Genomic DNA, 13,890 nt, shown 5'->3' with positions numbered 1-13,890 from the left:
CTTGCCATATGTCTATTCACATTTTCCTTTTTTCTTGAGTCACTTTTGTCCTTTTCTGTCTCTCTAGGAATCTTTCCACTTCACTTACATTATATAATTTGTTTACATGAACTTTCTCATATAATTAATTTATAATCTCTTTAATACGATTAAAAACTGTACTTGTGCCATCTTTTCCTTTCTTGATTTTTGTTTTCTCTCTTTAATGGTTAATGTATATAAAAAATTGAAAATTTTATTAATATTTTCAAACAAACTTTTGGTTTCATTGATTTTATCTATTGTTTTAGTGTTTTCTATTTCACTGATTTCCACTTTAATCTTTATTGTTTCCTTGCCTTCTACTTGGTTTAAGTTTAGTTTGCCCACATTTTCCAAGTTTGCTAAGGTGTAAACTTAGATTATTGATTCTAAATCTTTTCTTCAATTATACTCATCCAAAGACATAAATTTCCCTCTAAGTACTTCTTTAGCTGCATCCCATAAGTTTTGTTATATTGTTCTTTTGTTTCCCTTCAGTTCAAAAGTTCCCTTTTGAATTTTTTCATTGACTCATCAGTTATTTAGAAGTATGTTGTTTAATTTCCAAAAATTTGGGATTTTCATTTACTTTTGAGGTTAGCCAGAAGTTATTAAATAAGAATTGTATTATATAGAGATAACACAGGTTTTTATCAGAGTTACAGCTTGGCTTTTGTCTAGTTACTTTGGGTTTATGAGTCTCAATTTATTTATGTGAAAAAAGAGATAATACTATTCTTACAGTTCTTATAGTCTGCTTTGAGGATTAATGGGCATTGAGCACAGCCCCTCATATGCTACACAGATGATGGTCGTTATTATGTCTCATCCCAATGGAATTTGCACAATAATTTCCCTCATTTCAAAACTGATGAAGAAGTTTAGTTTTCCACTTTGATGGAAATCAAATCTCCTTTTCAGTTTATAAGTTCAGAAAATATATGGCATGTGTTTAAGGAAAGGAAATACAAAGAACAATATCTTTTAGCTGCAAAGTTTCCTTGACTTTCAAAGGAACCCCAAGGAAAGGCCATTTCTTTTCCAGGATGGCTTCATCTTCCTGCTTCGCTTCAAGCTTTTTATCTACAGCATGATCTCCTTCTTAGCTGCCTCAAACCTAGAAAGAAATGTTACAGAGCTACATAAAACACAAAAAGTAGCCATCGGGCTTCCCTGGTGGCACAGTGGTTGAGAGTTCGCCTGCCGATGCAGGGGACACGGGTTCGTGCCCCGGTCCGGGAAGGTCCCACATGCCGCAGAGCGGCTGGGCCTGTGACCCATGGACACTGAGCCAGCGCATCCGGAGCCTGTGCTCCACAACGGGAGAGGCCACAACAGTTAGAGGCCCGCATACTGGAAAAAAAAAAAAAGCAGCCATCTACTCAACTTTACTAAAATAAAATAGATTGACATGTTGAAATTAATGTCAAGAGCTTTATAAAGCTGACCCTTTGAGCCAGTGATTCTCCTTTTAGGAATGCATCAAAAGTACAATAATCCAACATACTAACAAAATTACATACAGAAAGATAATCAGTACATCATTATTTATACTGGAAAAAGTGTGAAAGCAACCTGACTGCCACCAAATAAATTATTATAGATATCTATTATGGATAACTGTGTACTCAATAATAATGGTGTTCTGTAAAAGTTTGTACTGCCCTTTGGAAATTCTTAGGATATAAAATGATTTAATTTAAATGAAAACAGAAGGTTACAATGTTATATTTCTAGTTTAATTCCAATCTGAAAAATTCACATTACATGCATTATACATGACATTGTACATGCACTGTAAATAAAATATATGTTCACAGTGAATAACCCAATCTTATGGTGCTAAGATTCTGGGTAAATTTTTTTGTCTTTTGAAAATATTCTATGATAAGCATAAATTACAACAATTCTCAGAAACATACAATTAAATCAAAACACCTAAAATAACACAGTTTGAGTGTATGTGGTAATACAATCACTAAATTATGTGATGTCAAAGGAATTTCTATCTCAAACATTAATTCTTAAAAAGAGGAATTTTAAATCCTGTAAATAAGCAGTCATGTAAGTTAAAAAATAACTTTGTTAAAGAACCTTTGGGCTGAATGGAAGTATCAATGTTGTTTATTAATTTCTTCAAAAAATATTCCAAGTATTCAAACAAAAATAAGTCTATGCCTTCAAGTCGAAGAAAATTTCTAGAGTTCTCATTTAGTACTTCTGTGATCTATGCAAGTTCTTTTTTTTTTTTTTTTTTTTTTTTTTGCATTATGCGGGCCTCTCACTGTTGTGGCCTCTCCCATTGCAGAGCACAGGCTCCGGACGCGCAGGCTCAGCGGCCATGGCTCACAGGCCTAGGCGCTCCGCGGCATGTGGGATCTTCCTGGACCGGGGCACGAACCCGTGTTCCCTGCATTGGCAGGCGGACTCTCAACCACTGCACCACCAGGGAAGCCCCCTATGCAAGTTCTTTTATCTCATTGAGTTTCCATTGCCTAAATTGTAAAATTGGGATATCTACTTAGCAGAGTGGTTATGAGGATGCAGGGAGAAAATTGATGCAAAGTACTGTTAGGAGTCCCTAAAGAAGATTTATCAGTGCCAGATGTGTTAGACAATATGCCAGAATAGGAAGAAACATAAATTATAGAGTGTGCTAGGGTAATAAATGATAATGATGATGATAGTTAACAATCATTGATATGTTCCCAGCACTACTCTAAACACTGTATAATCACTCAATCTTAGCAATCATGTGAAGTATGTATCATTATTATGCACAATTTACACATGAGGAAGCAGGCTCTGAGACATTCAGAATTGTGCTGAAGATCACACAGATAATAAATAACAGAACCATGACTTTGTGCTAATTTTATTTGGTTCTGAAGCCTAAGAACACAGACTCTAGAGTTAACCTGTCCAACATAGTAGATATAAGCCATATATTTCTACCGAGCACTTGAAAAGTGACTAGTAAAATATGTTGAAATTATAATATTTTAAACACAGTTAAATAATGCATATTATTAAAATTAATTTCACCCATTCTTTTTTATTTTTTAAATGTGGTTATTAGAATATTCAAAATTACATGTGTGGCTCACATTTATTTATATTATACAGTGCTAATCTACAGATAGAATACATAGATTTGTATCCTAGCTCCACTATTTACTGTGTCTCTTTAGTCATGTTACCTAAACTTTCTGTATTTCAGTTCCCTTATATGAATAACAAAACATAATATTTACCTCACAAGATTGTTGATATGATTTAAAAACTAACAGCAGTACCTGGAACATGGCAAGCATTGAAATGTTAACTATTACAGGTATTATTAATGCTTCTTTTAAAGAGAAAAACAACCCCAAACAGAAGGTATAAAAAGATGATACAATCAGGAGAAAAGGCCCCTTTTAGTGAAATTCTATTAAGATATTTGTCTAGCTTTTGTTTACTGAGAATTACTAACTCACCAACATGGATAAGAAGACAGCTAGGCACAAAGGAGGACAGGGTTTATCTGCATCAACCACGCAGGAGATACCAAGGTGGTCCCCAATGGCCTGCTTTCTGGAGTACTCCAGCAGTCTTTTCCACTGAGGACCTCAACAGCTCCCACAACAGCCATGGACTCCATGAAGGTTTCACAAAGGAAACCCTGTAGTGTTTGTCACACAGACCCCAACAGACTCCTCTGCAGGGGACAGCAGGAGCTTTTGGCACTGAGGTAACTGACACTCATCACCATCCTGAACCCACCAGAGAGGGAAGCACTTCTGTATCCTCCCCAAAAGACAGCTGTTGTTGTACTGCTCTGGAATCAGGACTGCTAATTCCTCAACCCCACACATCTCAGACTGCATAGCAATGACTGCTGCATATATACTCACTTCAGACACCAACTCCACAACCACCCCATACACATCTGTGATCCAGACCTCAGCTCTGTCGCCACTCTTCATGTGCCTGCCTTCCAAATCACAGTTCCACAGCTTGATCTATGAGCACCTATATCTCAGGCATGGGAACCACCACTGCTACAGGCTAGCCGGAGACTTGAACCACAGAGGCACTGTCTATCCACATGTGTCCACACTCCTAGGTTTCATGACTGGTCTGCATGCATCCGTGTGTCAGGCACCAAAGTTACTGCCACTGTGTGGTGCCATTGCCACAGAACACTGAGACACTATCCCTCCATGAGCATCCATGCTTGAGTATCCGACTCTGTGGTGGCTCCATGTGTGCTCATACATCAGATACAGAGCCACTATGACTGCAGGCAAGCCATTGTCCAAGACACTATAGCGGCTGTCACTCTGAAAGCACCCACAATTCAGCCACTGATTTCATGGGTGCTCCACAAGCAGTTGTACATCAGACACCAGTGCCACCACCACTGTGAGAAAGCCTGAGAGCCAGAACCAGTTCTAAGACAGATCCCTCAGCTAGAACAAAAAGAGAAAAAGAAATCAAGATGCCCACAACAGCCCTCACCACCACTGCAGACACTTATCACCTTGGCCACTGAGGATCCCTGCAACCTTCACTGACAATAACCTCAGCTAAGCAGAGCTACACAAAGACTATGCTACTTGGATTTCCCAAGAGCCAAAACACCTCACTGCACACAGCTGGATCTCTCAAACTCACTGATAGGTAAAGGTCTTAAACCAACAAAACCAGTCCATAAAGTCAGGAAGAGGTGACCACACTATCAAATGTGCACATGTCAATACAAGGGACATTAAAATCAAAGAAACATAACACCTCCAAATGTACACAATAATTTTCCATGAGCTGATGACACAGAAATGAAGATATATGAATTGCCTGAAAAATAAATTAATAAATATTTTAAGGAAAGTCAGTGAACTACAAGACAACACAAACAGCAAAGTCAGGAAAAGAGTATATGCACAAAATGAGAGATTCAAAGAGATAAAAATCATAAAAAGAACCAAACAGAAATTGTTAATATAAAGAATACAATAAATGAAATGAAAAATGAAATAGAGAGCATCAACAGAACACTCAATCATCAGAAGAAATAATTTGTAAACTTGAAGATGGATGATTTGAAATTATATAGTTAATGAAGAAAAATAATGAAAAAGAGTGAAGAAAACTTACATGAATTAAGTGACACCATTAAATAAGATAATATTCCTATTAAAAGATTCTCAGAAGGAGAAGGGAGAGAGAAAAAAGCAGAAAATTATTCACAGAATAATGACTGAAAACTTCCCAAATCAGGGAAGAGATATGGATATCAAGGTACATGAAACTCATAGATTCCCTTACAAATTGAATGCAAAGGCAACTTCATAGATACATTATAATAAAACTGAAAAATAAAAGACAATTAAAACTTTTAGAAGCAGCTAAAGAAAAAAATCTCATCTCATACAAGAGAACTCTCATAAGGCTATCACTGCCTTTTCAGCAAAAACCTTAAAGGCCAAGAAAGAGTGGGATGATAAATACAGAGTCCTAAGATTTAACAAAAAACTGCCAAGGAAGAATACTTTACCCCCCAAAAAAGCTGTCCATCAAAAATGGAGAGCTAGGGCCAGGGAGAAGATGGCAGAAGAGTAAGACATGGAGATTACCTTCCTCCCAACAGATACATCAGAAATGCATCTACACGTGGAACTGCTCCTATAGAACACTTACTGAAAGCTGGCAGAAGAACTCAGACCACCCAAAAGGCAAGAAACTTCCCACATAGCTGGGTATGGCAAAAGAAAAAACAAAAATCAGAGAAAAAAGATTAGGGACGGGACCTGCACCAGTGGGAGGGAGGGGTGAAGGAGGAAAGGTTTCCACACACTATGAAACCCCTTCACGGGCAGAGACTGTGGGTGGTGGAGGGGAAAGATTCGGAGCCATGGAGGAGAGTGCAGACTCAGGGGTGTGGAGGGCAAAGTGGAGAAATTCCCGCACAGAAAATCGGTGCCAACCAGCACTCACCAGCCCAAGAGGCTTGTCTGGTCACTTGCCGGGGCTGGCAGGGACTGGGAGTTGAGGCTCGGGATTCGGTGGGATCGTAGGGAGAGAACTGGGGTTAGCTGCGTGAACACAGCCTGAAGGGGGCTAGTGCAACACAGCTAGGCGGGAGGGAGTCTGGGAAAAAGTCTGGACGTGCCAAAGAGGCAGGAGACTTTTTCTTCCCTCTTTGTTTCCTGTTTCACAAGGAGAGGGGAATAAGAACATTGCTTAAAGGAGCTCCAGAGATGGGCGCGAGCCGGGGTTATCAGCGTGGACCCAGGAGACGGACATGAGATGCTAAGGCTGCTGCTGCAGCCACGAGGAAGCCTGTGTGCGAGCACAGGTCACTCTCCACACCTCCCCTCCCGGGAGCCTGTGCAGACCTCTACTGCCAGGGTCCCGTGATCCAGGGACAACTTCCGCCGGAGAATGCACAGTGTGCTTCAGGCTGGTGCATCTTCACACCAGCCTCTGCCACTGCAGGCTTGCCCCACATCCGTACTCCTTCCTCCCCACAGGCTGAGTGAGCCAGAGCCACTGAAGCAGCTGCTCATTTAACCGCGTCCTGTCAGGGCAAAGAACAGAAGTCCTCAGGTGACCTACACGCAGAGGTGGGGACAAAGCCAAAGCTGAACCCCGGGAGCTGTGCAAACAAAGAAGAGAAAGGGAAATCTCTCCCAGCAGCATCAGAAGCAGTGGATTAAAGCTCCACAATCAACTTGATGTACCCTGCATCTGTGGAATACCTGAATAGACAACGAATCATCCCAAATTGAGGAGTGGACTTTGGGCGCAAGATATATTATTTTGTCACTTTCTCCTCTTTTTTTCAGTGCGTATGTGTATGCTTCTGTGTGAGATTTTGTCTATATAGCTTTGATTTCACCATTGGTCCTAGGATTCTGTCCATCCGTTTTTTTTTCCTTATTTATTTATTTACTTAAAAATATTTTTTCATAATTATTTTTTATTTTAATAACTATTTTATTTCATCTTACTTTATTTTATCCTCTGTCTTTAGTTCTTTCTATTTTTTCTCCCTTTTATTCTGAGCCATGTGGATGAAAGGCTCTTAGTGCTCCAGCGAGGAGTCAGTGCTCTGCCTCTAAGGTGGGAGAGTCAAATTCAGAGCACTGGTCCACAAGAGAACTCCCAGCTCCACATAATATCAAATGGCAAAAATCTCCCAGAGATCTCCATCTCAATGCCAAGACTCAGCTTCATTCAACGAGCAGCAAGTTACAGGGCTGGACACCCTATGCCAAACAACTAGCAAGACAGGAATACAACCTCATCCATTAGCAGAGAGGCTGCCTAAAATCATAATAAGGTTAGAGACCCCCAACACACACCATCAGACATGGACTGGCCCACCAAAAAGACAAGGTCCAGCCTCATCCACCAGAACACAGGCAATAGTCACCTGCACCAGGAAGCTGACACAACCCACTGAACCAACCTCAGCCACTGGGGCCAGACATCAAAAATACTGGCAACTACGAACCTGCAGCCTGTGAAAAGGAGACCACAAACACAGTAAGATAAGCAAAATGTAAGACAGAAAACCACACAGCAGATGAAGGAGCAAGGTAAAAACCCACCAGACCTAACAAATGAGGAGGAAATAGGCAGTCTACCTGAACAAGAATTCAGAATAATGATAGCAAAGATGATCCAAAATCTTGGAAATAGAATGGAGAAAATACAACAAACGTTTAAAAACAACCTAGAAGAACAAAAGAGGAAATAAGCAATGATGAACAACACAATAAATGAAATCAAAAATACCTTAGAACGGATCAGTAGCAGAATAACTGAGGCAGAAGAAAGGATAAGTGACCTGGAAGATAAAATAGTGGAAAAAACTACTGCAGAACAGAATAAAGAAAAAAGAACTAAAGGAGCTGATGACATTCTCAGAGACCACTGGGACAACAGTAAATGCAACAACATTCGAATTATAGGGGTCTCAGAAGAAGAAGAGAAAAAGAAAGGGACTGAGAAAATATTTGAAGAGATTGTAGTTGAAAACATCCCTAATGTGGGAAAGGAAAAGGTTAATCAAGTCCAATAAGCACAGACAGTCGCATACAGGATAAATCCAAAGAGAAACACGACAAGACATATATTAATCAAACTATAAAAAAATAAATACAAAGAAAACATATTAAAAGCAGAAAGGGAAAAACAACAAATAAAGCACAAAGGAATCCCCATAAGGTTAACAGCTGATCTTTCAGCAGAAACTCTGCAAGCCAGAAGATAGTGGCAGGACATATTTAAAGGGATGAAGGATAAAAACCTACGACCAAGATTACTCTATCCAGCAAGGATCTCATTCAGATTTGATGGAGAAATTAAAAACTTTACAGGCAAGCAAAAGCTGAGAGAGTTCAGCACCACCAAACCAGCTTTAAAACAAATGCTAAAGGAACTTCTCTGGGCAGGAAACACAAGAGAAGTAAAAGACCTACAATGACAAATCCAAAACAATTAATAAAATGGGAATAGGAACATATAGATAATTATCTTAATTGTAAATTGATTAAATGCTCCCACCAAAAGACACAGACTGGCTGAATGGATACAAAAACAAGACCCATATATATGCTGTCTACAAGAGAACAACTTCAGACCTAGGGACACATACAGACTGAAAGTGAGGGGATGGAAAAAGATATTCCATGCAAATGGAAATCAAAAGAAAGCTGGAGTAGCAATTCTCATATCAGAAAAATAGACATTACAATAAAGACTATTACAAGAGACAAAGAAGGAAACTACATGATGATCAAGGTATCGGTGCAAGAAGAATATATAACAATTGTAAATATTTATGCACCCAACATAGGAGCACCTCAATACATAAGGCAAATACTGACAGTCATAAAAGGGGAAATTGACAGTAAGACAATCATAGTAACGGACTTTCATATCCAACTTTCACGAATGGACAGATCATCTGAAAAGAAAATAAGGAAACACAAGCTTTCAATGATACATTAAACAACATGAACTTAATTGATATTTATAGGACATTGCATCAAAAACAACAGAATACACATTTTTCTCAAGTGCTTATGGAAAATTCTCCAGGATAGATCATATCTTGGGTCAGAAATCAAGCCTTGGTAAATTTAAGAAAATTGAAATCTTATCAAGTACCTTTTCCAACCACAACACTATGAGACTAGATAGCAATTACAGGAAAATATCTGTAAAAAATACAAACACATGCAGGCTGAACAATACACTACTTAATAACGAAATGATCACTGAAGAAGTCAAAAAGGAAATAAAAAAATACCTAGAAACAAGTAAAAATGGAAACACGATGAGACAAAACCTATGGGATGCAACAAAAGCAGTTCTAAGAGGGATGTTTATAGCAATACAATCCTACCTTAAGAAACAGGAAACATCTCAAATAAACAACATAACCTTGCACCTAAAGCAATTAGAGAAAGAAGAACAAAAAACCCCCAAAGTTAGCAGAAGGAAAGAAATCATAAACATCAGATCAGAAATAAATGAAAAAGAAGTAAGGAAAAGATAGCAAAGATCAATAAAAGTAAAAGCTGGTTCTTTGTGAAGATACACAAAATTGATAAACCACTAACCAGACACATCAAGAGAAAAAGGGAGAAGATTCCAATCAGTAGAATTCAAAATGAAAAAGTAGAAGTAACAACTGACACTGGAGAAATATAAAGGATCATGAGAGATTACTACAAGCAACATTATGCCAATAAAATGGCCAATCTGGAAGAAATGGACAAATTCTTAAAAATGCACAACCTGCTGAGACAGAACCAGGAAGAAAGAGAAAATATGAACAGACCAATCACAACATTGAAATTGAAACTGTGATTAAAAATCTTCCAACAAAGAAAAGCCCAGGACCAGGTGGCTTCTCAGACGAATTCTGTCAAACATTTAGAGAAGAGCTAACACCTATCCTTCTCAAACTCTTCCAAAATATAGCAGTGGGAGGAAGACCCCCAAACTCATTCTACAAAGCCACCATCTCCCGGATACCAATCAGACAAAGATGTCATCAAGAAAGAAAACCACAGGTCAATATCACTGATGAACATAGATGAAAAATCCTCAACAAAATACTAGCAAACAGAACCCAACAGCACATTAAAAGGATCATACACCATGATCAAGTGGGATTTATTCCAGGGATGCAAGGATTCTTCAATATATGCAAATCAATCAATGTGATACACCATATTAACAAATTGAAGGAGAAAAAGCGTATGATCATCTCAATAGATGCAGAGAAAACTTTCGACAAAATTCAACACCCATTTATGATAAAAGTCCTGCATAGAGTAGGCATAGAGGGAACTTTCCTCAACATAATAAAGGCCATAGATGACAAACCCACAGCCAACGTCATCCTCAATGGGGAAAAATTAAAACCAGTTCCACTAAGATCAAGAACAAGACAAGGTTGCCAACTCTCACCACTCTTATTCAACATAGTTTTGGAAGTTTTAGCCACAGCAATCAGAGAAGAAAAAGAAAAAAAAGGAATCCAAATCAGAAAAGGAGAAGAAAAGCTGTCACTGCAGATGACATGATACTTTACATAGAGAATCCTAAAGAGGCTATCAGAAAACTACTAGAGCTAATCACTGAATTTGGTAAAGTAACAGGATACAAAATTAATGCACAGAAATATCTGGCATTCGTATACTCTAATGATGAAAAATCTGAAAGTGAAATTAAGAAAATACTCCCATTTTCCATTGCAAGAAAGAGAATAAAATATCTAAGACTAAACCTACCTATGGAGACAAAATTACTGTAGGCAGAAAATTATGACACTTATGTAATAAATTAAAGATGATACAAATAGATGGAGAGATATATCATTTTCTTGGATTGGAAGAATCAACATTGTGAAAATGACTCTGCTACCAAAAGCAATCTACAGATTCAATGGAATCCCTATGAAACTACCACTGGCATATTTCACTGAGCTAGAACAAAAAATTTCACAATTGGTATGGAAACGCAAAAGACCCCGAATAGACAAAGCAATCTTCAGAACGAAAAAGGGAGCATGAGGAAGCAGGCTCCCTGTCTTCAGACTATACTACAAGGCTACAGTAATCAAGACAGTATGGTAGTGGCACGAAAACAGAAATATTGATCAATGGAAGAGGATAGAAAGTCCAGAGATAAACCCACGCACATATGGTCAGCTTATCATTTGATAAAGGAAGCAAGAATGTACAGTGGAGAAAAGACAGCCTCTTCACTATGTAGTGCTGGGAAAACTGGACAGGTACATGTAAAATATGGAATTAGAACACTCCCTAACACCATATGCAAAAATAAACTCAAAATGCATTAAAGACCTAAATGTAAGGCTAGACTGTATCAAGGTCTTAGAGGAAAACATAGGCAGAACACTCTATGGCATAAATCACAGGAAGATCCTTTTTGACCCACCTCCTAGAGAAATGGAAATAGAAACAAAAATGAAAAAATGGGACCTAAAGAAACTTAAAAACTTTTGCACAGCAAAGGAAACCATAAACAAGACCAAAAGACCACCCTCAGAATGGGAGAAAACATTTGCAAATGCAGCAACTGACAAAGGATTAATCTCCAAAATTTACAAGCCACTCATGTAGCTCAATAACTAAAAAACAAACATCCCAATACAAAAATGGGTAGAATACCTAAATAGACATTTCTCTAAAGAAGATATACAGTTTGCCAAAAAACACATGAAAAAATGGTCAAATCACTAATCTTTAGATAAATGCAAATCAAAACTACGATGACATATCATCTCACAGCAGTCAGAATGGTCATCATCAAAAAATCTAGAAACAATAAATGCTGGAATGGGTGTGGAGAAAAGGGAACACTCTTGCACTGCTGGTGGGAATGTAAATTGATACAGCCACTATGGAGAACAGTATTGAGCTTCCTTCAAAAACTCCAAATGGCACTACCATACGACACAGCAATCCCACTACTGGGCATATACCCTGAGAAAACCATAATTCAAAAAGAGTCATGTACCAAAATATTCATTGCTGCTCTATTTACAATAGCCAGGACATGGAAGCAACCTAAGTGTCCATCAACAGATGAATTGATAGAAACGATGTGGCACATAAATACAATGGAATATTACTCTGCCATAAAAAGAAACGAAATTGAGTTATTTGTGGTGAGGTGGATGGACCTAGAGTCTGTCGTACAGAGTGAAGTAAGTTAGAAAGAGAAAAACAAATACTGTATGTTAACACATATGTATAGAATCTAAGGAAAAAAATTAAAAAGTTCATGAAGGATCTAGCGTTAAGACTGGAATAAAGACACAGACTTACTAGAGCATGGACTTGAGGATATGGGGAAGGAGAGGTGTAGGCTGTGATGAGGTGAGAGAGTGACATGCACCTATGTACAGTACCAAGCGTAAAATGGATAGCTAGTGGGAAGCAGCCGCGTAGCACAGGGAGATCAGCCAGTTGTTTTGTGACTGCCTAGAGGGGTGTGATATGTAGGGTGGGAGGGAGGGAGATGCAGGAGGGAAGAGATATGGGAACATGTGTGTATGTATAACTGACTCAGTTTGTTATAAAGCAGAAAATAATGCACCATTGTAAAGAAATTATACTCCAATAAAGATGTTGAAAAAAAACCTGTGTTTAAAAGTCTTCCAGCAAACAAAAGTCCAGGACCAGATGGCTTCACAGGCGAATTCTATCAAACATGTAGAGCAGAGCTACCATCTATCCTTCTCAAACTATTCCAAAATATAGCAGAGGGAAGAAAACTCCCAAACTCATTCTATGAGGCCACCATCACCCTGATACCAAAACCAGACAAAGATGTCACAAAAAAAGAAAACTACAGGCCAATATCACTGATGAATATAGATGCAAAACTCCTCAACAAAATACTAGCAAACTGAATCCAGCCACATATTAAAAGGATTATACAAAATGATCAAGTGCGATTTATCCCAGTGATGCAAGGATTCTTCAATATACACAAATCAATCAATGTGATACTCCACATTAACAAACTGAGGGAAAAAAGCTATATGATCATTTTAATAGATGCAGGAAAATCTTATGACAAATTTGAATACCTATTTATGGTTAAAAAATATCTCTCCAGAAAATGGGTATAGAGTGAACTTTCTTCAACATAATAAAGCCATATATGACAAACCCTCAAGTAACATCATTCTCAGTGGTGAAAAGCAGAAAGCATTCCGTCTAAGATCAGGAATAAGACAAGGATGTCCACTCTCAACTCTTTTATTCCAAACAGTTTTGGCAGTCCTAGCCACAGCAATCAAAGAAAAAGAAATAAAATGAAACCACATTGGAAAGAAGAAAATAATCTGTCAGTTTTGGCAGATGACATGATACTATACATAGAAAATCCTAAAAGTGCCACTGGAAAACTACCAGAACTCATCAATTAATTTGGTAAAGTAGCAGGATACAAAACTAATACACAGATATCACTTGCATTCCTATACACGATGAAATATCAGAAAGAAAAATTAAGGAAACAATCCCATTTACCATTGCATCACAAAGAATAAAATGCTTAGGAATAAACCTACCTCAGGACACAAAAGACCTGTACTCTTAAAACTGTAAAATGTGGGACTTCCCTGGTGTGCAATGGTTAAGAATCCACCTGCCAGTGCACGGGACATGGGTGGGAGCCCTGATCCGGGAAAATCTCACATGCAGCAGAGCAACTCAGCCCACATGCCACAACTACTGAGCCTGTGCTGTAGAGCCAGAGAACCACAACTACTGACCCACATGCCACAATTATTGAAGCATCTGTGCCTAGAGCCTATGTTCCACAATA

General features: G+C 38.3%; 1 protein-coding gene across 1 annotated transcript in view; it reads right to left on the bottom strand.

The window, feature by feature from the left end:
- Nucleotides 1-973: 973 nt before the first annotated feature.
- FAAH2 (fatty acid amide hydrolase 2) overlaps nucleotides 974-13,890 on the bottom strand; it is a gene marked incomplete at both ends in the record, with an annotated part of 54,066 nt that continues 41,149 nt past the window's right edge. The window contains 2 exon segments of the mRNA XM_082682054.1: nucleotides 974-1,116; nucleotides 1,119-1,159. Coding sequence (XP_082538180.1) covers nucleotides 974-1,116; nucleotides 1,119-1,159 — 184 coding nt within the window.

Source organism: Grampus griseus, assembly GCF_964374135.1.
Source record: "Grampus griseus genome assembly, chromosome: X".
NCBI classification, from domain to species: domain Eukaryota; kingdom Metazoa; phylum Chordata; class Mammalia; order Artiodactyla; family Delphinidae; genus Grampus; species Grampus griseus.
The sequence above is the reverse complement of the archived record's forward strand: the minus strand, read 5'-3'. Positions and strand labels throughout refer to the sequence as shown.